General features: G+C 59.2%; 1 protein-coding gene across 2 annotated transcripts in view; it reads right to left on the minus strand.

Moving 5' to 3' along the window:
• The window catches only part of CACNA1C (calcium voltage-gated channel subunit alpha1 C), a gene marked incomplete at its 3' end in the record, with an annotated part of 458,987 nt that overhangs the window by 171,831 nt on the left and 259,474 nt on the right, over positions 1–27,682 (minus strand). For both annotated transcript variants that reach the window (XM_082665273.1, XM_082665272.1), the window contains 2 exons: positions 9,763–9,902; positions 3,115–3,254 (listed from right to left, as the gene is read on the minus strand). In XM_082665273.1, the coding sequence (XP_082521399.1) occupies positions 3,115–3,254; positions 9,763–9,902 (280 nt within the window). The remainder of the gene's footprint in view (positions 1–3,114; positions 3,255–9,762; positions 9,903–27,682) is intronic.

Below are 27,682 nucleotides of genomic sequence, written 5' to 3' on the forward strand. Positions count from 1 at the left end.
GCAAGAGGAGGAGAAGGCGAGGGAAGTCAGCCCGTGACTCCCACGAGGAAAAGCAAGTGGAGTGAGGGCAGAGCTGAGAAGGAACAGCGTCCCCAAGGCCCGGGGACGATGCGGCTCACGGATGAGGGACCACCCGCTGAATCTAATCCTGCAGAGAGTCAGGTAAGCGGCCCCGAGACAGGCCGCTGGATTCGGCACCGTGGAGATCCCCGGTGGTCTCAATAAGAGATGCCTCGGCGTTGCCATGGGGGAGAAAGCCGGGCAGCGGCAGGTCCAGAGAGAAGGAGGAGACGGGAGCGGTGCGGCGGCGAGGAGAACCAAAGGCTGTGGCATCGGAGGAGGGAGGCCTCCGTCCAGGTCTGCGGCGGGAGACGTCGGTGACGTTGTCTTCCACGAGATCAACCAGACCAGCCCGGGGCACTTAGCCACCTGGGTCTACACACGTCACTACTTAAAAGGTCGCAGAGACGCTCTCCCAGGGAGAAAGGCTGGGTCAGCCCTGCCTTGAAGCCCCCGAAAGAGCTTTTCCCTTTTCACCAGTGACCCACAGAAAACAAGACCCTGCTGCTAGCTGTCTGGGAAAGCCACAGCTACCTGCAGGCCCCATGGCTGCAAGAGCACCAGCTTCACTGACAGAACGTCTCCCTGAATCCAGGGCGGGGCAGCAGGGCCTCACACCCGAGAGGCAGAGTCCCGTCTTCACCCTCTCGGTGGAGCGGCTCCCAGCGCCACAGTACAGAGCTGCCGTCGGCACCGCACACGGACGGCACGCGGTCCGTGAAGCTTGCTCTGTGGAGAAGCCCCGGCTACTCCACGGGATCCAGCTCCCCTGCACCTCTGATTAGGAACCTCTGCACCAGAGTCGCCACCGTAACTAGTCCTGTTAGTAGCACCCCTCCGTCTCTGAGGGACAGTGGACTGTGATCACAGCCCTTCACCTGTGCTTCTCTGTATGGACAGCACACTTCTGTGTCCTGTCATCTCTGGGACCACGGCAGCCACGTGACTTGCTCTGGCCACTGGCACGTGAGCAGCCATGATATACACCAGGCTGAGCAAAAGCCTAGAATACGCCTGTGTGGTCTGACCGTGTGCCCCTTGGCGAGAGCTGCCCCGTGCCGTGAGGGCCACAGGCACTCACGCTGGACGCTGCCTCAACCTGGGCTCTGGGATGAGGTGACGACGGAAGCTGGTCCGGCCCGGAGCCCTCATGCAACACGAACCAAGGATGCGTGATTCTTGTTTTCAGTCACCGAGAGTTTGGGATGTTTTTTTCCTGCAGCAAAAGCTGCCTGGTGTCCTCTCATTAGAGTTTCAAGCTCCTCCAGGGAAGGGACCATGCTTATTTTCATGACGCGTCCTCACGCCCTGCACGGTGCCCTGACGCTGTGGGCCCTAAAGAGCGCACACACAGCATCACGCCCGTGGTAGCGTGCTGGGCTGAAGTGTGGGCTCAGCTCACAGTCCCTGCCACCGGCGCGTCGGCTGCACCGTCATACTAAACCCCTTGAACTCTTGAGCGAACCGACTCCCGCCCTGACTTCTCATTCCTTGAGTTTGGCCTATGGAGCGATGGCGAATTGACCACGAAAAGCCAAATAATTTAGGCTTTGCAAACGGGCCCCGGGTCTCAGCCGTCACGGACACTGTTGCCATTCTTAGTGCCCAGTGGTTAAGGCCAAGCAGAGGGGCCACGGTCTACACTCGCTGGGAGTTAACACAGGCCACCGCTGCCCGGGGACCCCCACTCTTGCCTCTGCCCACCCAGGGAGTTCCCGCCCCGCGCAGAGACCAGGCGAGCATCAGGCAGGAGTCAGAGACAACGCAGGGCACAGCTCTGGGCTTCAGGGGGCTTATAAGGTAACGGCAGAGGCAGGACAGGCCTGTAAGCGTCTAAGACGCACGCAGTTCTTTACGGGAGGTCACGCGGTGCCGTGGGGAGAGCTGGTTTCACTCAGGAGGCCTGGTTCTCTCTGCTCTGCTGTGGTCAATTCAGTTACTCCGGGAGGACCTTTCCACTATCCTGCGTGGGTGCGGAAAGCACTGGACAGGTCGATACAAGATCCCTCCCTCGTGTTCCCACAGTTCAACACCCTGAGAGGTTTCACCCACTGAGTGGCGGCCGTGCAGGTGGACAGGTGGGCGTGCAGAGGCCCCCTCTACCTTCCTGGCCCGGCCCTGTCTCCAAGCTCGTCTGGCTGCAGCCCGCTTCGGGGGTCTCCTCCACCTCGAGTTAGGGCCCAGACCTGGTCACGCTGAGCGGACGGTGACACGTCCCAGCACCCACGTCCAGAATCAGGTCAGTGAGCCCCAGCTGAACAGCAGCGGCAGGAGGTCCGGAAGCGGACTCAGCCCGGGAGCAGGCTGGGCCGGGATTTGCCGGGGCGGATGCTGGGAGCCCGACCTTCTGTGTCCAGGGCTGGGGGGCCCTCCGCCATGGGGGGCTGCTGCCGGAGAGGGAGAAGGGGCGCCGTCCCCGGGCCTGTCTCCAGGCCAGCGCCCTCCCCCCTCAGGGAAAAGCAGTTCTCACTCTGACAGGCGGCGAGCCCAAAAATAGGGCTTCTGTGGCCGGAGATGCCCCACGTGACGTGAAAGGAGGAGAGGGCTGGCAGAAGTGGCAAAGCAGAACTTCCTGAACATGCACGGATGCTTTTTTCGCCTGGGCACAAACGAGTGGCCCCATAGAAACCGACGTGGTGCTGCAGGCACAAGGGCAGGAAACCGACCACCGTTCTTTGGAACAGTACAGACAGCAGAGATAATCCCATCGGCTCCCATGCCCTGGGAGCCTGGGGAGCAGCTCACTGCTCTTCTGCTGCAAATGTATTTAAAGCCCCAGCCCCGGCCGGGGTGGTGGACGGGGCTGCTCAGATGGCCGCGGGGCTGTTCTCTGTGCAGCTGTCTCCACCAGGCTGTGGATTCCCCAGGCGGTCACAGGAGCGGGGGCCACGGTGGGTTTTAATGACTCACAGCAGAGCTGGGACCTTTAGAGCAAAGGAACCCATTCAAGAAAACCCTCCGTGTATGTGAAATCGGGTTCCTTGGCAATTCAGGTTGGGGGGAGACTGGGGGACGGTGAGGAGGTCACGCGGCCGACAGGCCCAGGCTACTTACTCGGGACCCCAGACACCAGCCGCAGAGGCCGCAGCACGCGGAACGCCCTGAGCGCCTTCACGTCGAATCCAGCCCCCTTCCCTCCCAGGGCGTTGGCCCCGTCGGCTTTGGTGGCTTGCTCTAAGATTGCACTGAAAAGCCTGCAAGAGAAGGAGAGAGGGGGCGTCAGGACGTTCTGCTGGCCCAGCGGGGCTCCGAGTCCTCCGAGGGACGCTGGGAGGCGAAGTGTGCAGGCACCTCCAGCCACCATCAGTCCGCTGTGCGGGAGGGTCCGGGACCCCCATCGGATGACGGTCCCTCAGGGCAGGTCCCGCCTGCCCTGTGCTGGCATCGAGCAGGCTTCGCGGCACTGGCAGCCCAGGCAGGGCGTCAGGCAGGTGGAGGCTGCCGCCAGGGCCCGTGCCTCTGCCCTCCCAGCGTCCTGGCTCCACGTCCCAGCTCCTCCCGACGAGCCCCTGGCTTCGATCTGAGCCTGGGCACAGACGAGTGGCCCCACAGAAACCGATGTGGTGCCGCAGGCACCAGGACAGGAAACTGACCACCGGCCTCGGACCCTGGCAACACCTGTCATGTTGGAGTGACGGGGACAAAGGTAACAGACACATGTTCCAGAGGGGACAGAGGAGCGTTCCAGACGGTTCTGTCCAACAGAAACGGTGCAAAGCACAGGTGTGGGCCGTGTGTGCAAGGTAGATTTTCCAGTAGCCACGCTAAAAAAGTGAAAAAGGAACAGGCGAAATGGACGGTGAGGATAGATTTTATTTAATCCAGCATAACCAAAGTAGGATCACTTCAGCTGGAATGAAGAGTTTTGTTTTGTTTTGTTTGTTTTGCGGTACGCGGGCCTCTCACTGTTGTGGCCTCTCCCGTTGCGGAGCACAGGCTCGGGACGCACAGGCTCAGCGGCCATGGCTCACGGGCCCAGCCGCTCCGCGGCACGTGGGATCCTCCCGGACCGGGGCACGAACCCGTGTCCCCTGCGTCGGCAGGCGGACTCTCAACCACTGCGCCACCAAGGAAGCCCAGTAATAGAGTTTTTAGTGAGATGTTTGTCCCTCTGCGTTTTGCGCTACATCTTTGAGACCTGCTGTGTGCTCTACACATACAGCGCATCTCGAGGGAGCGCTCAGTGGCCACCGCAGCTGGAGGGGAGGGTCCTGTAGAAAGAACCCCTCCTGAGAAATTTTGCTGGAAAAAGGTAGGAGAAGAGAAAAGGTAGTTCCTGCAAGAGGGCGTGGAATCGTTTTGCTTGTTTTTAAATGAAATCATGTAATAGAGACAGACGATGGGCAGTAAAGAAGTGAGGGGACAGTGGCTGGAAGGGTCGTACCCCTGGTGGGCAGGAGGGCAGGATGCCCGCAGAGGGGCACGAGCCCAGTAGCCAGGACGGTTCATCACGGTCCCGGGGAGGGAGGTGCATTGTGGGTTCAGATGCAGGTGTGGGAACAGACGGAAGTCCTCTTCTGACTGCGCCTCTCTTCTCAGCGAGTCAGGTAGCAAGCCATCAGCTGGAATGTGAAAGGGGAGGGAGTCCTGGAAGCTTGAAGGGTGAGGCAAAGGCATAAAGGGGTCGCAGAAGAAAGTGTGGTGTGAATGGAGCCAGGCCGTGCAGTACGGTTTCCAGGCACCCAGGGCCTCTGGGAGGAGGTGGTCATGAGGGGAAGTGACACATCGGCTCAGCCTTGTGCGTTTCTCTACCCGCCCCAAGGGCACAGCTCAGGTAGCAGCTGGTCGGACCGGGTCGGAGTTGGTGCTTTTGCAAGTGATCAAGGAAACGAAGAGAGAAGTAACAGCTGAGTGCAGACACAGGCGAGAGACGACCTCAGGGCAGGAGGAGGGCACCGTCGGAGTCCAGCGCCGGACGGAGGGAGCAGGAAGGATGGGTGGTATTTTCAGGAGAGCAGGAAGCTGGTCCGAGGCCATGGAGAGGATGTGGCTCGCGGTCATGGCGGGGATCCTGACTTCGACCCTGGGAGTGGGCAGCTGAGACAGGACAGAGTCAGGATCCCTGGGGAAGAAGACGTCAAGGAACCAAGAAGCTTGGGAGGCTGATGGCGGGACAGTGCATGATGGAGAGGAGGAGCTGGCCAAGAGCTCGTGTCTCCACAGCCAAGGAGAGACTCAAAGGCGTGGGAGGACCACGACTTGGAGAAGCAACGGGTAGAGGGTCTGAGGACACAAGCATCAGAATTGGAGGGGTTGGGCTTCCCTGGTGGCGCAGTGGTTAAGAACCCACCTGCCAGTGCAGGGGACACGGGTTCGAGCCTTCATCCGGAAAGATTCCACATGCCGCGGAGCAACTAAGCCCATGTGCCACAGCTACTGAGCCTGCGCCCTAGAGCCCGCGAGCCACAACTACTGAAGCCTGTGCACCTAGAGCCCATACTCTGCAACAAGAGAAGCCGCCGCAATGAGAAGTCTGCACCACAACAAAGAGCAGCCCCTGCTCGCTGCAACTGGAGAAAGCCCGTGTGCAGCAATGAAGACCCAATGCAGCCAAAAATAAAATAAATAAATTAAAAAGAAAAGAATTGGAGGGGCTTAGGGAGGAGGGGGGCGGTGGTCTGAAAGCAGAATAAGAGGAAGCAGGGCTCCTCTCCTGGCCTGCGAGCATTTGGAGGGGAGGGGCCGTATCTTGAGAGACGGCAAGGGCAGCAGGACCCGCGGGGAGAATGAGAGAGAGAAGGAGGGACCGGTGCTGGGGTTAGGGCAGCACGAGGCTCCCTGCTCTGGAATAAATCTGGTGAGGACCCAGCGACACCCGCTCCGTACTGATGTTTGCTCGACAGAGCTGAGGAGCTGGGACAAAGCTTGCAAAGCGGAAATCTGGTATCTGGACTTTTACAGAAAATGTTTGCTAAGACCAGAAATGGGGAGGGATTGTGGGGAACACAGGGCACCTCGGAAAGGTTTCGGGAGGGATTAGAACATGCAGAGAATGTACGGGAATGGGAGTCTGGGATCCTGGGCCACCTGTGGGAACCGAGAAGAATATGGGAAAGGGCCCCGTGGACCATCTTTGTCTTTGTACCTAGAGACGTCCCACTGACTCATGGTCAGAAGAGCGCACTGGGTCGTGCCTAGGGCCAAGGAAGACGCCCAGGGAGCAGACCTGAACCGGGCCTGGGCAGCCTGGTCTTGAGGAACAGGCTGGGGCTTCTATGACCCCTGCCCCAGGGGGCTGGGTCTGGGAACGGGGAAGCTGCAGCTGGGGGCTTAGCAGAAGCTTAGACCCAGGCAGGGCCCAGCGGCGGGAGCTGGTCTAAACAGGGATTTGCAAAACATGCTCCGGAGAGCCCTCGGGGACTTCTTGGGCAGCGAGGCCAGGGATGAGTGGCTTCCCTTTGGTCTGTTTTCCACGCGGGGACCCCGAGTAGGCTGTGTCTGCACGGTGGGTTCTGTGGCCAGACCACGTCTGATGTCCTGCCTGCTCTGTGTCCCTTCACCCCAGCTCGGCAGCTGATGGGTCCATGCGTTAGTTGGTGACACCTCCCACCCCAGGCAGAGGTCTCCAGGGTGGGGGAAGCGGGGTCCTTTCTCTGCAGAGAAACGTTCTTTCCATGGAAGCCTGGATCACAGAAACTCAGGACATGGACACCAGTTTGCAAGTCTGTTGAACAACATTCCAAATCCAAACCAGATTTGGTTCCTAGAACTTCCTGGAAGAAAGGAACATGCTTATCAACGTACAAGATGTTCACAAATGTTATTCGGGGAAGGGAACAGAGATTGAACAGCCATCCTCTCCTTTAACCCCTGAAGGGGCAGAAATTTCAGGAATGGGCCTCAGACGTGTTCTCAGCTTGCAGGGGCCGGCGTGTTTCTCCTCAGTCACACTTTGTAGAGGCGAAACCACTGCTTGGTGCCCCCCGGTGCCTAAGGGCCAGGGACCTTCTCCAGGCGGTGTGTTTGGCAGTTCCTTAGCTGGACGTTAGAGCTTGTCAGAGAGGACAATGGTCTCTAGAGGCCCTGTGAGCCGAGAGGCAGGGCCCCACATTGGGAGGGAGCTGGAGACACAGAGAGGCCCCTTAGGCTGGAGTAGACAGTCTGAGCAGGTGCATCTGCTGAGGGCTCCCGGGTGCCTGATGGGGGCGGAGGGAGGGCTCCCGAGTGCCTGGCGGGGCTGTGGGGAGAGTTCCCGGGTGCCTGATGGGGGCGGAGGGAGGGCTCCCGGGTGCCTGATGGGGGCGGAGGGAGGGCTCCCGGGTGCCTGGCGGGGGTGGAGGGAGGGCTCCCGGGTGCCTGGCGGGGCTGTGGGGAGGGTTCCCGGGTGCCTGATGGGGGCGGAGGGAGGGCTCCCGGGTGCCTGATTGGGGCGGAGGGAGGGCTCCTGGGTGCCTGGCAGGGGTGCGGGGAGGCCCCCCGATCGCCTGATGGGGGTGGAGGGGAGTAGCTCACAGAGGCTCTGAAGTCCTCCCACATCCATTCAGCAGCCCCATGTCCCCACTGTTCCGAGAAGACTCCTCCACTTCCGGAAGGAATGGGGCACGTGAGGGGAGGGCAATGCCTTGGCACTGGCCTCCTGGGTGGCAAGGCAGGGAAGGGAGAGGGGCCCTCAGCCTGGCACTCAGGCGGGCAAGCCCACCTCCCCCGGAGCAAGGCAGACTCCCTCTAGTTTGCAGGAGGGCAGAGGCTGCCCAGGAGGGGCCAAGGTGAGCAGATATTTCCCAGGAGACACGAGGAAGCAAAGGCACATCTGTGTAAGGGGTCGGGATGGGAGGGCACAGCTGAAGAGAGGTGGCTGGGCCACACCCTCCATGCGGGTGTGTCGTTTTCCGAGTTAGAAGGATGGGCTGAGTCTAGACTGGATGGAGAGCCCCAAAGACCAGCGCCTTGGAGAAGAGAAACCAGGTGCTGAATGTGGCCGATTGCGAGATCAACGGGAAAAAGCCAGAGGGTCATGGTGGACCACAAGCTGAGCCAGCGCTGGCATCGTAGCCTCCACGTCACAAACAGTCGAGGGAGGCACCCTCGGGAGAGTGCCGAGTCCGGACGCGTCCCTCTCTTCCTCAGCCTGACGGCCCGGGCCCGGGGAGACGTGGCTGGGATCTGGGCTGACTCACAAGCAGTCCGCTCGCGGCAGTCTCGGGAGGAGCCGGCTCCATGCAAGTGGGGGACGGGCCCCTGTCTGAGGTCCACCTGTGTCTCCTGCTTCCATCCCACGCAGAGGTGAGGCCACGTTTGGGGCAGAGCATCATATAGACCAATGCCAACTCAGCCCACAGACGGGAGAAGACTTAGCTTCTCTGCCCCAAGAGGCGCCTCTCCTCTCTGTTGGCCCCAGAAGCACCAGATCTCATTCCTTGGGCTCTTTCTGTGAGTGTGTGAAAGGTTCCCAGGAGACTCGGGCCTTGAGGGCGACGCTGAATTGAAAAGGATTTAGATGTATCGGGAAGAAGCGCGTTAAAGGACTTTGCCACGGTTTGCTGAGTTAGTTCAAGGCATTTGTCAGTCACTCTGTTCATCCTGGAGTGAACAGAAGCAGCAAATCTCTCGCAGATCTGCAGCTTCACCCTGACATCCGCACGTGGCAGAGTCCAGAAACTTCCGTGTCCCTCATGCCTCCCAAGTGTCCCTGATGTTAATGCAAAGCGTGTCATGCTTGGCCAGGCAAAAAAGGACAGCGGCGAAAACTCGGAAACAGCTCCAGACGCCCGGAGACAGGGACTCGCTCCCAAATGGCCCTGATTTGCTCCGTCACTTCCTGCAGGAAAGGCCGGGCGCCCACGAGGCTCCGAGTAGGGCGCGCTCTGGGGAAGCCACCAGCACAACATCCTCCCGGGGCGGCTGGGAAGGGCCCCCTGGGGTAGGAGCCTAATGCCACGCTGACCTGACCCCGGAGGCTGTGGGGACAGCGAGGGAGTGAACGGCAGGTGGGCTTGAAGTAGCGCCAGGTCAGCCCCGAGGCTCGGGCACCCTGCCCTCCGCAGACGGACGAGTGACTGGAGCCTGGTCAGCTGTGTCTCTCGTGGCGCGTGCGGGTCTCTTTGTACAAACATTCCACAGAGAATCTTTTCCTGAAGTTACCGATGCCTTGATAAGGAGATCGTCACTTCCAGGGTTTCCTGAAGCTTCCTGACGCCGCTTTGTTTCTGAGCGTAGGCTGACTTGGCCTCTGCAGCAGAGCGGGTGGCCCCGTGCCCCCGGCCCTTCCTAGTCCCACTGTCCGGTCCCGGCAGCCGCCGAGCCAGGACCCTGCAGAGGTGCAGGTGGGTGTCCCGGCTCCCGGGTGCCAGCCGCCTTCCCACCCAGCCTAACCAGACAGACCCGGCCACACCGCAGGGGAGGCGCCCAGGGGCTGCTGTGCCGGGTGAGGCCCAGAGGGAGACCTACAGCTGGGGCGTCTCCTTGACTGCAGAGGCCCCTGGGCTCCACCAGGAGGCCCCGGATTCACCGGTGCGCACGCGTGTGTGTGTGCGTGTGCGCATGTGTGCGTGTGCACGCGTGTGCAGGTGGGAGTGGGGGCCGGCGCTGCTCCAGGTGACGCTCCTCTCCCTTTGGAGACAGTCTGAATCCAAAGTGATGTTTAATAGATCCTCTCGTCTGGCCTGAAGCCCAGGGCCCTTGTGACCAGAGACACAGATACGGATGGGAAGGGGCCGGTACCGGGTGAGGGTGGCGGAGGGGGGGAGGGGTGGCTGTACTCACCCGACAACCACAATGATAAAATCCAGCAAGTTCCAGCCGTTGCGGAGGTAAGCGTTGGGGTGAAAGAGCAGCCCGTAGGCTACGACTTTTAAAAATGCTTCCACAGTAAAAATGATGAGAAAGAGATACTCCACCCGTTCCTAGGAAACACAAGTAGAAGAGAGAGAAGGAGTCATTAGACTGGGGGTTTGGAAAATTCTGACCCAGCAGGTCCCCCAAGGTGGTGGAGGAGAAGGGGGCCCCTCCACGGTCGGATCAGGGGGACACCCCCAGGCCACATCCCGAGCCCCACGGTCCATCCCACAGGAGAGCTCCGATCCACTGGGCAGGAAGGGGGTTTTTAGTCTTCAAATGTTAAAATGCAGAAATTAGGGTGGTGAAAAATCGCACATCTTTGAGAAACATCTCAGTTCATCAGTGAGCAGTTCCTCGTACTTCTCAGAAGAGAACTCATGATGCCTTCTCTAAGGGGACCCAAGGATGCCGGGATGGGAGCTGGTGCTGAGAAGGGTTGAGACAGAAGGGCAGGGGAAGTGCCACAGTTCTGAGTCACCAACCCTGAAGCTACAGCCGGGGTCTCTGTACCCGGCCACCAAGAAGCAGAGCATGCAAACCTCCGCCGGCTGCTGAAACAGAGGCAGCTGCCCACGCGCGCTGACCCCGACCTGCGAGCCCTCTTCCGTGAGGAAACAGAACTCTCTGTCCAAAGAGCGAGACCGGATCCGCAGGGACCCCAGCATTGCCAGGATGAGGGCGGGCACTGGGTGGTGGAGGGGCGGTGCTAGTTCGCTCTCCACACTCTGTCCTCTCCAAGAGGGCTCTGCTGTGGGATGTGGCCCTGTCCCTGGAGCCCACGCTCGGCAGGACTGACTCCGGCTGGCTGGAGCCGACTCAGGGCTGATTCACCGGCACCCCACCCTCCGCAGCAGCCGCTCTCCCACGCTGCCCCCGGTGCAGAGCCTTCAAGGCCCCTCAGGCAGGGGCGGCCGTGGCCTTCACACACCGGTGCTTTGCGCTCGTCTCTGTGGGAGCGTCCAGGAAGCTCCCACCTCAGACCCCAGACCCGGCTTCTCCCCCTCCGCAAGTCAGGAGGGGCTCACTGAAGACCCCAGGTCCCACGCCCACCGTATCCCTAGAAGGCACACGGCCTGCCGCCCAACCTGCAGGGAGGTCAGGCTGGTCCCAGCGCCCCCCGTGCTCTGCCCATCTGCTCTGCCCACCCTCCCCAAACCCTGCGACATTGAGCGCGTGCCGGCCTCACCCAGCCCAGCTCAGGACGAAGTCTGGGGACACAAAGTTAAAAAGGGAAGAGCCCCGGGCCCCACCCAGACCTACTGGAGGAGATCTTCTGGCCATGGAGCCTGGAAGTGCACATTCCAGACCATTCCCCGGGTGTCTCTGAAGCACCTGACGTTTAGGAACCACTGGTCCACGTGCTGAGAGAGGCCCAGACAAGCGGCAACCAGGGGAAGGGGATGGAGGGGGGGACTCCACCAGCCTCTCCGAGGCAGGCTTGTCCTCACCTCCCACCCATTCCGTCATCTTGAAGTTGGTCTGGGACGTGGCTTCCCGGGGGTCTGCGACCCAGGAGCAAACGGCAGTGCGTAGGAACTCTGGTCTTTAAAAAGCAGGTGATGTTGGATAAAAATGTACATCAGGACCTTGTTGAAAGGGAATGCATGTTCCAAAAGGGCACGACACACCTGAGGACGACTGCGGAAGGTGAGCTGTCCAGCCACTCAGCCCCCGCCCCCGAGACCATTCAGAGCGCCCACGTTTAGCCCCAGCTGACAGGGCCACCTCCTCTGCACCCCCAGAAACCTCTGCGGAAATTCACGAAGTTGGAGCAGGGATGAGAAGGGAAACAAAGGTAAGCTGGGTACCCATTTGTGTCAGGGGCTTTCATGTGTTCGCCTGCGTGCCAGATGCATTCACCCCACCAGCCTCCATCAGTCACACGTCACTGGTGAGGCACAACCAGCTGAGTCCCTGGACACGATGCTGGAGAGCCCTCTGGGTCGTCTGCACAGTGAGCTTTCTGGGACAGGTAGCAACCCAGCTCGGAACACCCCTTCCCGCGGCAGGGAGGACAGCCATACCCCAGGGCTCCGAGCGTCCTGGCGTCTCAGACAACTCCTTAAACAGCGGCACCCCCAGCCCCGCCTGACCGGCACCAAGCAGTGTGTTTACCCTCTCATCTGCGAGGCTGCCTTCCCTTCCTGATTCCTCTATGAAAAGAGAAAGCCACGGGGGAGGAGGGGTCCCGGGTCCCTCCACTGCCGTGCAGGCTCACACCGCAGCCCCGGCGCGTCCTAGACCTGCTGCACCTCCTGTGAGATGGAGGACCTGGGGACGTGTGTCTTCTCTTGTTGACCCTCGGCCTTTGTAAGTTTCCCCCATGAGGCCCACTCCCTAATCTACAGCATGTGACATAACAGGTGGAGACGAGAAGGAGCCACGGGCATGGCAGAGAGCCCTCCACTCAGCCGTTCACGGACATGTTTATGTGCTGGAGATTCAAGAGAAAGGGCTCAGAAACTGACCTCCAGGAGCTCTGGGGACAATGGGGACAGATGGACAGAGTCCAGTACAGCAGGTAAGCTGTGCCCTGGAGGGAAGGCTGGGAGGATGGAGAGCTGTCAGCTGAAGTGGGTGGGTCAGGCATCCGGTGGAGAGAGAGGTAAAGGGGGGAAGTGTGGAGGCCGTGGCTGGGGAGGGGACGGGCTGGAGAGGTGGGCCGGAGCAAGGGGACCAGGGGCTCTGGGGCCAGGCCTGGACACTCGGCTTCCGTTCTGAGGAGACGGCGGCCCTGCTGTGGTGTGCACTGCCATCTGGCGCTGTCACGATGGGGCAATCGGGCAGGGGTGGCCCACGCAGAGATCGTGGAGGCCTGAGCCGCGGCCGAGACGGGGGACTGGAGATGAGCAGGGGGACCTGGGACACAGAAGGCGTGCGATTCGCTTTCCGGCTGCACGTGGGGGTCGGAGAAGAGGCAGGGAAAGAAGGGCGCGGCCCCCCCGGGGTTTCTAACCCGGTGACTGTGGGTGGAGGACCCTCTCGCTGCAGTGGGGCCTTGAGGAATAGGAGGGGTCCGCGTTCTGTACTCAAGGCGGAGCTCCTGGACTTGGACGTAGAGGTGGGCTCGCACGGAGCTGGGCTCGCAGGGGCGGCTGGACAAGGTGGCCCTGGAGATCGTGTGGACCGGAGGAGAGCTGAGGCTGGGGTCCATCCCCTACGGGACGACCTCAGCCCAAGGGAGTGCTTCCGCGTCCTGGGAATTGTCTCCCAGGAGAAGTGACGGGGTCCTGCTTAAAGCCATGGGGTCTGAGAGATAAAGGACCTCAGAGGTTATCTAAGTAACCTCCCGGCGGAAAGACTAGGACACTGATGAGATAAGGCCTGGCGGGTACACGTGGAGCATGCAGGATGAGCTGGACTTCCTGACCCGAGGCCCAAAGTGCGTTCGTTTCTTTGCCTCCCGGGCCCCGCTGACCCCCTAAGACACGAGTGGGTCGGACTCCTCAGTACGAGGTTTAAGGGTCTGAGACAGAACTGAAGAGGGCCCAGGAGCCAGGAAGAAGGGTCCGGACAAGAACCCAGGGAAGGAGCAAGGGCCTGTGGTCACCAAGTCTGGGGCACAGTCACCTGTGAGGTGGGTGAACGCGGGTGTGCACGTGTGTAGCACCTCTTGTGAGCAGTGCTGTATTCACTCTAACGTTAGGGGCACGGGTGTCCTTACAGAATGAATTCCACCCCTCTCTTCAAAGCCAAAAAACAAACAAGAAAACGTAAACAAGTGAAACAGCTTGGCCATCCTTTCAAAACACTGTGTGTTGCCATAGAAACGTCCGGGGGTGGAGAACAGTGCAGCTGTGGAAGCCGTTCTCCGGCCGGCTGATGTCCGGGTGCCTCTGGCCTCATGAGTTCACATTCCTCATGGCCTCCTCGGGCCTGGTTCTGGGGGCCCCAGAGCCCTGAGAACGCACCGAGGTCCAGCACGGGACCCGCCGTTTCTGTGATCTCGGGAACCCCTGGCAACTCTGGAAGCCACCCTGGGGCAGCCTGATTCCAGGCCCCACTGTGGGTCGAGGTTGAATAGGCTGGAGGAGGCATGAGGACAAGGCTGGGTCGCGCCAGACGCAGCCACGCACAGCTGCGGGTGGGGGGCGAGGGGACGCCCAGGGCTCCCGAGGACCCTCCGCTGCAGCCGGCTGGAGTGGGGACCTCGCCGCTCAAGTGGTTCCATCTCTTCCCTTTCCCAGCACCTCCCCTTCCCTCCCGACAATATTCCCCAACCCCGCCCGCCCCGTGCGTCCTTTCCTTGTCACCGTGTCCCCATCCCTCCCCTCTCCCTGCTCTCCCCTTATGGCCGCCACTGGCACCCGGGCCCACATCCACTCCCAGGTTTGACCCACTGAGGGGATTCAGAGGAGGGAGCGCCTCGGTTCCCAGGGGTCACGAGGTCTCCCGGATGCCTGTGGGCTGTGAGGCCCTGGTGGGCACAGGCCGTCAGAGCTTTCCGCTCTCCTCACGTCCACACGTCCTGCCCTTCACCCGCACTGTAAGCCTCTTCACGGCAGACTCGGTTATCTGTGGATGGTAACAATCCTGATTCTGACACCGAATGGCTCTGTGTCTTCGGGAAATCACGCTACCTCCCTGGTCTGTTTCTCATCGGTAGAAGAGCTAGTTAAGCATGAAAAAACAAAACAAAACACGATGCTGCTGAGAGCCCTGGGCTTCCCAGGGCTGCTTTGGGAGCGGGTACAGGTCGAGGGGAGGCTGACAAGGTGGGGCTTCCCCCCTGCCCCCGCCTTGAACCAGAGCATGGCCACTTTAACCCGAGGACCCTACACGGCTGACTCCAGTCTGGGGAACCCACAGGATGGGGTGTGGAGAGAGAGCACACGCGAAAGGGCGCAGCCGTCGCTTCCTGACTCGCCCGGGTGACCTGCTGGCTTCATGTCCTGGGCTCTGCCTGAGATTGTACTGGAGAAGAGGAATGAGTGCTTTTTTTTCCCCTGGTTTTCTTAGAACTTGGAATACCACTTCCAAAGTCTCTCCAGAGTCCTCTGTCAAGCTCGTCCCTGGTCTGTGCGCAGCTCTGCACAGGCACAGCCGATTCCCAAACGTGGAGAGAACACAGAGTTCCTGCCTTGCTGTTCTGAGGATCCCTATAAACACAGACAGGTTTGATAATGAAAAATCCTTCATTAACGGGACTATGACTGCGTGTGCTTTAGGAGAACACGACATTCCCTCCTGGTAAGGGAAGCCGGTGCCAGGCGACAGCTCCCCGGACCCGGCCATCAGGGAGCGCCCGCCAGGTCTGTTCACGTATGCACGCTCGTGTCTCTTCAAGCATGCATGTTTCTGCACACGTGGTGCAGCTGGGCGACGCCCACCGTCTGTGTTAAACAGCATGTACCTGCTCTGTAACAGACCAGCTGTGGAAATTCACACTCAGAGAGCTTTCCTTCCCTCTGCGGCTGAAGGACTACACAGAGTGTGGTGAACACACGCACAGGATACTAGTCAGACCTGAGAAGGAATAAAGTTCTGACACGCGCTGCAACACGGGTGAGGGCTGAAAACACTGTGCTGAGAGAAGCCAGTCCTCAAAGGACAGGGATGTATGATTCCACTTCTGTGAAACACCCAGAACGGGCAAATTCACGGAAACTGTAGATTAGAGGTTCCCAGGGCTGGAGGAGGAGGGAGCCGTTTCGGGGAATGAAAAGTTGCAGAAACAGCGGTGATGGCCGCACAACGTCGTGAGCGTAATTCATGCCACTCAAGTGGACACTTTAAAATGGTTAGAACGGCAAATTTTGTTATACTTATTTTCTCACAAAGGGAAAAAAAGGAAGCATTCCTTTGGATGTTAAAGATTTTCTAACCATCAAGGGTCTTCATCTAAAGCTACCTGAGGCCACGGTTGAACCTGTATCAGCTACCCCCTCCCCGGGATCACGTGTCAGGAAACCGCCAGGACAGCTGCTTGTCGAGAGAGCTGGTGGAAGGCTGGGGCCCTGGGATGGGGCACGAGGCGGTGGGCCGGAGGCGGCTGCAGGCAACGCCTTCAAGTCCACCATGTTTCGAGGCAGACCCTTCCCAAGGGCCTTATGGTGGTGCAGGCGGTCTGGCCTTAACACCCAGGACTCCTGTAAAGGATGGAAGGGCTGGACAAAACCACGGGATACCTAAGAGCAAAGCAGCCTCGGAAAGGACAGTCGCCTGTTTGTCGAGGCTGGTGGCCCCGGAGGCTGAAACTCTGCTGGGTCGCTGGTCTCACAGGGGCTCAGCCCAAAGATCCGGAAGCTCTCCTCCCGCACAGCTTGCTCTGCCCTCGCCCGTGACGCCAGGTGGCCGCGACTCACCCACTTGTGAGACGCTCAGCTCACGTCTCCTCTGGAGGCTGGCCTTGCCCCCCTGGGAGGGTCAAGCGGGCGGCTCAGATGTCCAGGTGCCGGCCTGCCCCTCGCCAGCCCGTCCCCCAGACGGCATCTCTGCCCGTCCCCGGGGCCCCTTCCTGGGCTGCTTCTCAGCTGTCAGCCCCCAGGGCAGACCTGGCCTGCCTGCGTGCTCGCGGTGTCCTGCACCGTCGTCACGGGCTGCTGAGCCGCCCCTTGGAGTTCATGGGTGGCCACGTGCCCCTCCCCACGGGCAGCACAGGCTATCAGGGCGCGGCCGGTCCCCCCTCTCCCGGGACGTCACTGGCTCCGGGACATCACCTTTGCTTTGGGTAATGGAGCAGAGTGGTGACAGGTATTCCCACTCAGAGCTGAAGTGCTTCTGGGGACCGGGGGCATTTGCTTAATGACCTGTGGCTAGTGTGTGGTTTCCCAAACGGATGCAGCCGTGGCCTCAAAACTCTCTCCTAAATGCCCACCTTCTTGCAAGGAAGCAGACCAGCACGCGGCACAGGGGAACAGACCCCCTTTTCTGCCTGTCTCCACGGCTTGTCCTCCGCCCGCCCCCATCACTGTGTGGGTGTTAAGGCAGCTTCCTCACTGGTCTTACTGGCATCCAGGCTGATTCTCTGCCTAACCACCTCCCCCCGTGCCACCCCCGCCCCGGCCTGGGATGGAAACTCGCCTCCATGGCCTGGCTCCCAGGTCCCGGTGGAACCCACTCGTCCCTCTGGCCCCGTATCCGGCCAGCACCGTGTGCTCCAGCCACACCAGAAGGCTCACCACGTGCAACCCAGACGGGCGGTGAGGGAAACCCTGCCAGGCCGGCCTTTCTCCACCTGCAAGGCCTGCCCCTCCCCTGGTCTAGACGTCTTACCCTCCCCGGCCCCCCACGGCCCTCCACTCAGTGCAGGGCCCTCTGCAGACACGATTCGAGCACTTACGACAATGTGTGTGTTTTCTGCAAGCTCATCCCCTTGGGGACAGAGGCCTGCAGGGCGGAAGCAGGCCTCTTTGTCACCTTGGGTAGGAGGTGTCTTTAACTGGAGGGCAAAATGACAGAGGGAAAGGGCTTTGGAGCCAAGCTGTTTCCCCGTGACGAGCCGCGTAATCTTCCCAGCTGTGGCCTTGTCACCAGGAAAGTGGGAAGCTACACGACTCCGGCGACTTGGGGATCAGGAGTCATAGTCCGCACTGGGATGGCTCAGCTGCCATCGCGGCTCTGCATCGAGCATGGCCCCCGGCTCTGCCCCGGCTCTGCGGCAGGTGCAGCGGAGGTTCCGCAGGCGTCTGTGGGGCTCACGCCCCCTCCAGGCAGCTCTGTGTATCCCCAGAGGTCCCGCCTGGGCCACTCTCCAGCGCCCAGAGCACCAGCCCTCTGCCCGCCCCCTCTTCCCTCCTGCCCACATGGGCCTCCAGGACCCTCAGCAGGTAGCATGACCCATTTTCGAGCTACTTCTGAGCCTCTTGACTTCAACACAAACTGGAGCCCAAGGCCTCACGTGTGTTTTCTATTGACACAACTTCACAACCAAACCAGAAACTTCTCTGAGCCCGTCTGCCAGGTTCCGGGCCTTCTGAATGCTCCTGACCCCGACCCCCAGCCCTGGGTCCACAGCCGAAGGGACCCCAGCCCCCCAGCCGCGAGCCTTTCCCTGGAGGCTCTGGGAACCCCACAACCCTTTGCCTCCTGAAGCGACTTATCTCAATGGCCTGGACGAGGTGACCGATGACAGCAGTGCCCATCGGGAGCGAGAGCGTGGGTTCAGGAGGGTTGAGGACCTGCGGTCACTTCCACAGCGAGAGCGCAAGGGGTGGGACATTACAGTTTATGAAGAGCCTTCCATTTTATGTTGAGCGTCACGACCACTTCATGAAGCAGGAAGGCAGGTAATTTCTTCTCCTCTACTTCTCTCACCCCACTTTCTTTTCCTCCTCACACCACCCCCATCACCATCACCACCATCTCCTCCACCCCCATCACCATCACCACCGTCTCCTCCACCCCCATCACCATCACCACCGTCTCCTCCACCCCCATCACCATCACCACCGTCTCCTCCACCCCCATCGCCATCACTACCGCCCGAGCACAGCTCCCCGCCCAAGCCTCCTAGTGCCACCGCCCTCTCCATCTCCCTGTCCCCAAGACACCATTCCCTTGAGGCATTTTTAGCCAAGACGCCAAACATCCAAGGAGGAAGAAGCGAATCTGTCTCACGCAGGTGAAAATAGCCGGTCCCCGCCCCGGGCCTCTGCCTCCCTCCCACCCTCCTGCCCCCACCTTTCCTTCGTGGTCCTCCGCCCCTCCAGCCATCAGCCCCCGGCTTCCCCTCCGTCCCTCTCAGAACTTCTCCCTCCACCTGAGGGACGGGCAGCGTCCACAGGGTCACACAGCAGTTCAGCTAATTGGCTATTTCTTGCGAACTGCTTAAAAGGTGTGCAGACCCACTGAAAATGGAAAAACACAGAGCCGTGAACATCCATCTGTGATGCTGATGAACGCACCCCAGCCCTTGCGGGTGTGGATGGGGTGTCTCCTGACCTGTGTGGACCCACAGAGGAGCCCAGGTACCCAGGAAGGGCCAACATCCCGAGTGAGGGCACAGCGCAGAGGGCTTGGTCCCCTCCCCCAACCGTGGAGCCCATGAGGGCTGCGATGGCCTAAATACAGTCCTCGTGCCGCTACGTCCTCTGCTGGAAGGATGTGAGGCGAGGAGGGAGGAGTTTCAGCTCCCAGCTCGTGTTCTCGCGGTGCCAGGAGGCAAAACACCTCCCCAAACACGGGCTTCATTGTTCCTGCTTTTCTGCTTGCTGCCTCTGACTTGCGGACAGAAATCGTACGGCAGACGGGACAACGGAAGCTGGGGTCACAGACAGACCCCGGGTCCCGGTGCCTGAGAAGAGTCCCCGTCACGCCGGTTACAAGCTGGTTACCATGATATCGACCACCAACACCACCAATAACCACAAGAACTAATGTCACCCTGTGTGTTCTCAATCCCGACCCTGATCCCAAGTCCCTTGCACGAGTTACCGAATTATTTTCTTCCTTCGTCACAACATCACGATGCCGGCAGATCAGTCCTCCCCGTGAATCAGGAGGTTGAGACGCGGAAGGCAGGTCCGCTCGCCCAGACCACACAGACTCTAAGAGCCGTGGCGGGGCTGCACCTCGGGCCCCTGAGCCCAGAGCGCTGGCCCTTAACGTCAGCTTTAACTTTTTCATCCATAGAAGGAGAAGCATGGAAACAGCCTGCGTCGTGTGCTGGTGTCCACGTACGTGGACGTGCTCTGTAAACTGCAAAGTGCTGTGGAAATACTGGCGGGCATCACCCCAAAGCTTCTCTTTGGGGCAGAGAGAACCATCTCATAAAATCAGCACAGGACCACAGAAGCTCAGGGGAGGAAGGGGGCTCCAGTGTCCCGCAGGGTGACGTACACTCGACACAGGCTAGACTCACAAAACTGAGAGGCCTCGTGAGTGACCTGGCTCAGGGTTAGATAGAAGTGACACCCCGAGATGACCGGAGCGGTGCTGGGTGCAAACCCCCATCTCCTGACCTGTGTCCGGTGCTCAAGCCGCCCCCCACCTGGGCCCCCCCAGCAGACACCGCCCAGCCATCACCATGAACTCACCTGCTGACCCACAACATGACCTCAGCACCCCTCTCAACACAAGGACCATCAACGCATCGGTGCTGACTTACAACCTGTACCCTCCCCGTGGGATGCACAGGGTGACCATATAGTTTACCCGTCAGACAAGGGCAGCTTTGAGAGTGACTAATTAGTGGGGACACGGGGGGTGATCACACGGGGGTGATCCCAGGGGAACTAGAGACTGTAGTCACCCTAATTATACCTCAAGGAGGTTCCCAAAGCGCCCACCTGCTCCTTGTAGGTAAACCGACCTGAGGAAGCTTGGGAGCGTCTTCCTACTGGACGGGGCGGGTGGGGGGACTTGGGGGAAGGAGACAGTCTTGGTGAGAAAGGACAGGGTCCGCCTCGGGGTCACAGTCGTGTCTGCAGAGGTGCCACGACCACGGGGTTACTCCCGCGCACCCGGGGTCCCCCTCCCGCCCCGGCGGCACCGGCTCAGCACCCTCACGTGAAAGCACGTGTCCGCGATCCCCTGCTCCGGCTCCACCCCGCCCGCTCCTCGCGGTGAACGATCGCCTGCGCGGTAGTTTAATGAGCCGGTGATGAACGCGTTGGGCGTCTCGTGGAGGCTGAATCACCTTGTTTACTCATCGGTAATTAAATCGGCAGCATCTAATGTCTGCTTGGGGAGATTTATGGGCATTTTCTGTTTCTAGGTGACGAAATTGAAAAATGAGTCTAATTACTGATGGATTTCCCCAAGAAGAGAACCGGAGAACGGTATTTCACTCACTGCCAAGTTCACGGCGCCTTAGCACGGCCATGACAAGGGTGAATGGCAGGAACGCCAGGGACCACCCAAGACCATCCTCTCGGACAACGCTGTTTCCTAAGGGGAACCCCATTTGTCCCTCAAAAAAACCACTGCTACTAAGGGGTTTTGAGAGGATATGACACTTCCAGTATGGAAGGTTCTGACCGGGTGTGGCCTCTTAGTTGCTCTGTGACGTGAGCTTAGTCTTTTTTAATTCTTCAACTTTACCTTTTCTCGTTTATGAAGCAAAGTTTTCAAGTCATCAAATTATTGGGCTAATGAGCAGATGATCCCATAAAAATGGTTGCCAGCTGGTTAACAGAAAAATATCACCATCGCGGCAGGTTTTATAAACATCTAGAAGTTCCCTGTCAAGTGTTTTGCTCAGTGTTACATTTCCAGAACCTTCAGGTTGGGAGGATGAGAGAAATACTCTGAGCATTTTATTCCAAGGCAGATGGAAGCGTCTCCCTGGGGTGCTCACTCTGTCAGTCACCAGAGAGCGTTCACCTTTGTGGCTACTGAGCGATTTTAGTCTCATCCAGGATCTGGCTGAAGTAACAGTGTCTCCTACACTTTGGGGATCGGGTGGGACGGGGGTCTTAGCGCATATACCTCGCTCCAGAACTGCTCAAGGAGCTCCCCACCCAGGGCTTCCCCGGTGGCGCAGAGGTTGAGAGTCCGCCTGCCGATGCAGGGGACGCGGGTTCGTGCCCCGGTCCGGGAGGATCCCACATGCCACGGAGCGGCTGGGCCCGTGAGCCGTGGCTGCTGGGCCTGCGCGTCCGGAGCCTGTGCTCCCCAACGGGAGAGACCACAACAGTGAGAGGCCCGCGTACCGCGAAAAAAAAAAAAAAAAAAAAGAGCTCCTCACCCAAAGGCCCTCCCATCCTCACAACGATTTTCAGAAACGATGTATTTTCTGCAGGTGAGGAGGCCCAGGGGTTCGGGGAAGAGGGCCAGGGGTCTCTCCCCGAGTCCCACGGAAGGCCCGGTGGGGAGCAGACGGTGTCCGCTGGCCGGACCTCAGGCTTCCGTGTCTCAACGTTCTCAGGGGTGGTCCAGAAACCTGCCAAGGAGGCCTGCGGGTAAGTGAACAGTCACCTCGCTCCTAGTTTACAGGACACACTGAGGGCCTTGGTGACCCGGGTTCCAGCAGTGACCCTCTCCTCCACGTGGCCCAGCCCACCACCGCTTCAGGGCTGAGACCCCAACTGGGTCGAGAGGCCTCTGTTTGGGGTGAGGCATGTTGCTTCTTTGGGCCTCAGTTTTCTAATCTGTAAAATGATGCCTCTTCCCCTCCTCTGCCTGGGCTACGAAAAATCACATAGAGAGTTTGGTGTGCAGTTTATACGTGTGTTTCCCTGGGGTCCATAGACCATAAGGGGCCCTGGGGAGTGAGGAATTCCTCAGGTCCTATGAGTGGCTCTGACTCCCATGGCAGGTGCCAAGCACGCAAGGCCTTGCCTCCCCTGCTCTGAATGGACACGTGCCTGGCTGCCACCAGCCTGACTCCCACCTTGTCCTCTGGCCTTGTTGTGTTAGTTGAGGCTCAGGCCACGGTGGTTAGGAGTCCCGTCTCTGGAGGGAGACCACCTGATTTTAAATGCAGGTGCTGCCATAAAGATCAGAGCAGAAATAAATGAAATGGAGAATTAAAAACAGTAGGAAAGGCCAATGAAGCTAAGAGCTGATTCTTTGAAAAGATAAACAAAATTCATAAACCTTTAGCCAGACTCATCAGGAAAAACAGAGAGGACCCAAATCAATAAAATCAGAAATGAAAAAGGAGAAGGTACAACCCCCATACCACAGAAATACAAAGCATCCTAAGAGACGACTATGACCGACGCTATACCGATAAAATGGACAACCTAGCAGAAATGGAAAAATTCCTAGAAAGGTACAGTGTCCCAAGACTAAACCGGGAGAAACAGCAAATATGAACAGACCAATTACCAGAAATGAAATTGCATCAGTAATTTAAAAAACTCCCAACAAACAAAAGTCCAGGACCTGATGGCTTCACAGCTGAATTCTACTAAACATTTAGAGAAGACTGTTAACACCTGTCCTTCTGAAACTATTCCAAAAAATTGCAGAGGAAGGAATGCTTCCAGAATTATTCTATGAAGCCACCGTCATCCTGAAACCAAAACCAGACAAAGACATCACATAAAAAAGAAAATTACAGGCCAATATCACTGAGGCACATAGATGCAAAAATCGTCAACAAAATATTAGCAAACTGAATCCAACACTACATTAAAAGGATCATAAGCCACTGTCAATTGGGATTAATCCCAGTGATGCAAGGATGGTCCAACATCCACAAACCAATCAGGATGATTCACCACATAAACAAACTGAAGAATAAAAACCATATGACCATCTCAATAGACGCAGAAAAAGCTTTTGACAAAACTCAACATCCACTTACGATAAAAATTCTCCACAGTGTTGGTAGAGAGGGAACATAGCTCATCATAATAAAGGCCGTATGTGATAAACCCACAGCTAACATCCTACTGAACAGTGAAAAGTTAAAAGCACCTCCTCAAGACAAGGGTGTCCACGCTCGCCACTTTTATTCAATAGAGTATTGGAAGTCCTAACCGTCGCAATCAGACAAGAAAAAGAAGTAAAAGGAATCCAAACTGGAAAGGAAGAAGTAAAGCTGTCACTGTTTGCAGATGACATGATACTACAGATAGAAAAGCTTAAAGACACTGCCAGAAAACTACTAGAGCTCACCAATGGATTCAGTAAAGTGGTAGGATACAAAATTAATATACAGAAGTATATTTGTAATAACTTTAGATGGAGTATAATCTTAAAAAATTGTGAATCACTATTACTCCTGAGACTAACATAATATTGGACATCAGCTATACCTCAGTTTAAAAAAATAAAATAAAAACTTAAAGAAAGTGCTAGAGAAGAAAATTGGAAAACGGAAAGGAGGAAAAAGGCAGAATAGGCAGGAATAGAAGACACACGGGAGCAGGAAAGAAAAGTGCGACACTGCTGGGGTTCGTTTACGCCCTGAGACGTCCAGGGTTAAGGTTCCCGAAGCCATGCCTATGATGCCCAGGTGTTTGCCCACAGAGGGCGTGTGCACGCGTGTAGCAGGAGCCCAGGGTGCACATGGGGGGGGCGTGTCCAACACACCCGGGAAGAGGGGCTTGTGGGGTGTGAGTCTTGGGTCCTCCTGGAAGAGTCGACCATTTGTCTATCTTCTACGCAGAAAGCAAGCCAGTGACCCAGCACCTCTGCCCAACCACAGCCAGGGTCCCACTGACCTCTGACCCCTCTGGCCAGAAGTCAGAGCAGCCGGCGAGAGGTCGGAGTACCAGCAGGCTCTGCCCTGCGGTGAGCGCCCTCCCCCGAGTTACCGCTCCCCACTGCTGTCCTCTCCCCCCACCCACAGCGTCTGTGGAACTGACTCCATGCGCTGGGCCGGAATCAGGCTGTGGTCCAGTCAGACGCCGGGCCCCGGGGACCTGAGTTCTGATTATGTCCACCGACATTTACTACCCTGGGGCCGCAGATGCAGAAGCAGCGCCCCTGCCTGCCTGGGGCACTCAAGCCCGGGGCGGGATCAGAAGGGACAGAGGTCATCGCAACGCGACGAGTCCCTTCAGCCGGGAGGCTCGGGGACCCCTCCCTGACACCAGCTAGACACAGAGGGCAACTCAGCCTCCTCCACACTCCAGGTTCCAGGCCGGACCCTTGCACCACAGACCACGTGGCTTCTGTGATCCCAGAAGAGCTACGAGCATCTCAGAGGACACGGGCTTTCCCCTGAGACGGTGGGTCCGGGAAGCGCTGGAGTGGTGGAGCGGGGTGAGGAGAGAAGGAGGCCCTTGGGCGCCCGCCACGCGTGATGTGGTGAGTCAGCGCGCTCCAGTCCCAAGCGGCTGGTGCCGTACCGCCTCTCATCACGGTGAGGCTCAGAGGAGTCAAGCAGCCAGTCCAGGGCCCACGGGGAGTCAGCGCCGGGCGCAGGGCTTGAGCTCCGCCTCTGACTCAGTCCCACTGCACGGCCCTCAGTCGGGGTGGTTTCATGTCCATCACTGTCTCCACGGGAAATTCGATATTCAAGTAATGGCCGATCAGGCAGAATGCAGGGAGTGGCGGGGATGGAGGGAGGGAGCGCTTCTCCAGCCCAGGGCAGGGGCCGCACAGAGGGCCAGTGGGAGGGGGGACGGCGGGGCAGGACTGTGTGGCTCGGGGACCACGTGGCAGTGGGACTTAGGAGAGACGACGGGACAGGCCGGATCTGGCCAGAAGCAGCCGTCAAAGCCCAGACCCAGCAGCTGCGGGTCGCACCGTGAGCGGTGCTGGGACCGAGGGCTTCGGAGCGGCGGGAGGAGCATCCGTCAGAGCTGACCTGAGCAGCCGTCCGCGCCAGTAACGGAGCCTTTCCATCTCAGGTGGTTCCATTTGACGGGAGCCACAAATTCATACAGCAGTTTATGCAGCCGGGGAAGGGTGCACGGGGAGGGGGTGGAGGGAGCGCGGGAGTCAGCCTCAGCTCACCAGTGTATGCATTCATTCATTCACTCGCTCACTCATTCACTCACTCGCTCACTCATTCACTCACTCGCTCACTCACTCATTCACTCACTCGCTCACTCACTCATTCACTCGCTCACTCATTCACTCACTCATTCATTCATTTGCCAGAAGGCCACGGGCGGGCCCAAGAGCTGACTGACGTTATGAATGTCTCTCTCTCCCAGCCTCCTAGCTTATACTATAAAAGTCACCTACATTTTAATTTGTTAGATTTGGGCAAACCTGCATGTTTCTCGGTCTTTCCTCAGTGCCACCGCATCTTACCGACCCCACGATACCACCGTGTAGAACCAGAACCATGTGCTGGGTCACAGCAGACTGGAGACCCCTGGGCTCGGAGACTGTCTTTTCCTCCAACACAGCCCCTCCTTCTGGCTTCCACTGTTTGACAGGTGTCTGGTAAATATCTACTTATGTACATGTTGATCAAGATACTTATTTATTCCCTGGTTCAAAAAAGTAAGATTGCCCGCGCACTCGCCACGGGCTGGAGGTGGCTGAACTAGGCTGATGGATTGGTGGCAGAGCCAGGGCTCTGAGCTGGCAGCAAAGCGCCCTCGGCGCCCCGCCCCGGCGCTTCCGGCCACGCCCTCGCCCTCCACGTGACTCCCACCTGCTGCCTCGACCCCTCCCGGGCTCCACCCCTCAAAAGATCCAGGGAGGGCCCAAGAGACACCGAGGGGTTGGCAAGTCACCGACTCACGCTTGGACACTTTCTCACGCGTGCCGCCCCAGGGATGGTGCCTGCCTGGGAGCTTCGGTGGGGAAGGGGCTCCACCACGCAGCACCGGCAGGCTTACCCCGAGCTCCCGGGGGCGCCCTTCTAGGGTGCTCGCCCAACTCAGCAACCAAGAAGCGGGCAGCAGAGCCCCGTCAGCACTGAGCTTCACCCGGCCCCCGCGTGCCTCCCACGTGACTCTTCCCCCAGGGGCAGCGCAGGCGCAGGGCTGCCTTCTGCCTCCTTTCTGAGGCTGCATGGATGTAAAGGCACGTGGCAGGATTACAGAAGGGGGCCTCCACGGGGCGGGGCAGCTGCCCGGTTACAGAAGGGGGCCTCCACCGGGCGGGGCAGCTGGCTTCCGGAGCAGCTGGAAGGCCTCGGCCAGCAGCTGGGGCAACCTCGGGGCCGGAGAGGGCTGGCCGGGGAGCAGCACAGGGCTCCGGGCCTTGCTTCTCAGGGCCTGGCCGGCTCTGAACACACCGCCAGCTGAGCCACTGCAGCCGGAAGCATCGAGGCTTCTGAAGCGGTTTCCTGCGGCTTCTAACCAGGAAAGTAGAAGCAGCTCCAGCCCCGATTCTCTGATTCTAAACAGGCCTTTCGAGGGCCTCAAACCCGAAGGCCCGGAGCTCCGCTGCCGGTGCGCTGGGAGCTCTGCAGAGTCGCCCCTCCACAGGTCACGTTCATGCCCGCCTCGCCAGGGGTCCTACTGGATGGGGGCGGTGCTGGGGCTTCGGGGGCGAGGATTCTGCTTTCCTTCCCCGCCCCTCCAAGTACTGGCAGCGCCTGACGTCTGTCGAGTTTAGGAGGCTGAGGAGAGGTGCGCTCCGCTGGGGAAAGCCGGAAACACCAGCACACCCACCCGGGAGGTTTGGGGGCATCTCGGTGGTGGGAGTCACCCAGACCCCTCCCACCCGGGCAGAACAGATCTCTCTGAAGAGTGACCAGAGCCTGGCAGTCACGGAGGGGGCTGGGCTTGTCCCGCAAAGGAGAGAAAGACGAGAAAAATCCATGTCAGAGTAGAGGCGGCAAAGGACAGAGCCATCCTCATAGGGTCATCTGGGAAACACGCATGCACACGCACACACGTGTCGGCACACACGTGCACGCAGGCGCTCACACACACGGGGCCCGGGTGCTCTGTGCTCCTGGCGCGTCTGTTCTCGTTCCCTTAGGTGTTTGGTTCTGGCTGCTTCTGCACGGAGTGATTCATGGAAATCACTGTTCTTGGGAGTGAACCATCACCACGAACCTCGCGGGCCCATTTCTTTTTTTTTTTTTTTTTTTGCGGTACGCGGGCCTGTCACTGCTGTGGCCTCTCCCGTTGCGGTGCACAGGCTCCGGACGCGCAGGCTCAGCGGCCATGGCTCACAGGCCCAGCCGCTCCGCGGCATGTGGGATCTTCCCAGACCGGGGCACAAACCCGTGTCCCCTGCATCGGCAGGCGGACTCTCAACCACTGCGCCACCAGGGAAGCCCCGTCGCGGGTCCATTTCTTGAAAACCTCCTAAAGCCAGACGCCTGGGCAGTGTCGGGTGGGGGCTAGCTCTCCGCCCCTTCCTGCTGGGGATGACAGGAGGCCAGGGTCTGGTTCCCAGAGCGTGGGGTGGGAGGGGGGTCGGCCGACACGGTGCCCTACAGGGGCTGAGGTGATGCAGATTCTGTCAGACCGCGGGCGCTGTGTCCAGCCAGGCCACACTGCTCTGCAGAGACACCTGTCCCCCTGGCAAACTCTAATAGGGGCAGGACGCACAGTCCCGCCATCCCACGCTGGCAGCTACAAACGACTCG

This window comes from Grampus griseus, assembly GCF_964374135.1.
Source record: "Grampus griseus genome assembly, chromosome: 11".
Lineage (NCBI taxonomy): Eukaryota > Metazoa > Chordata > Mammalia > Artiodactyla > Delphinidae > Grampus > Grampus griseus.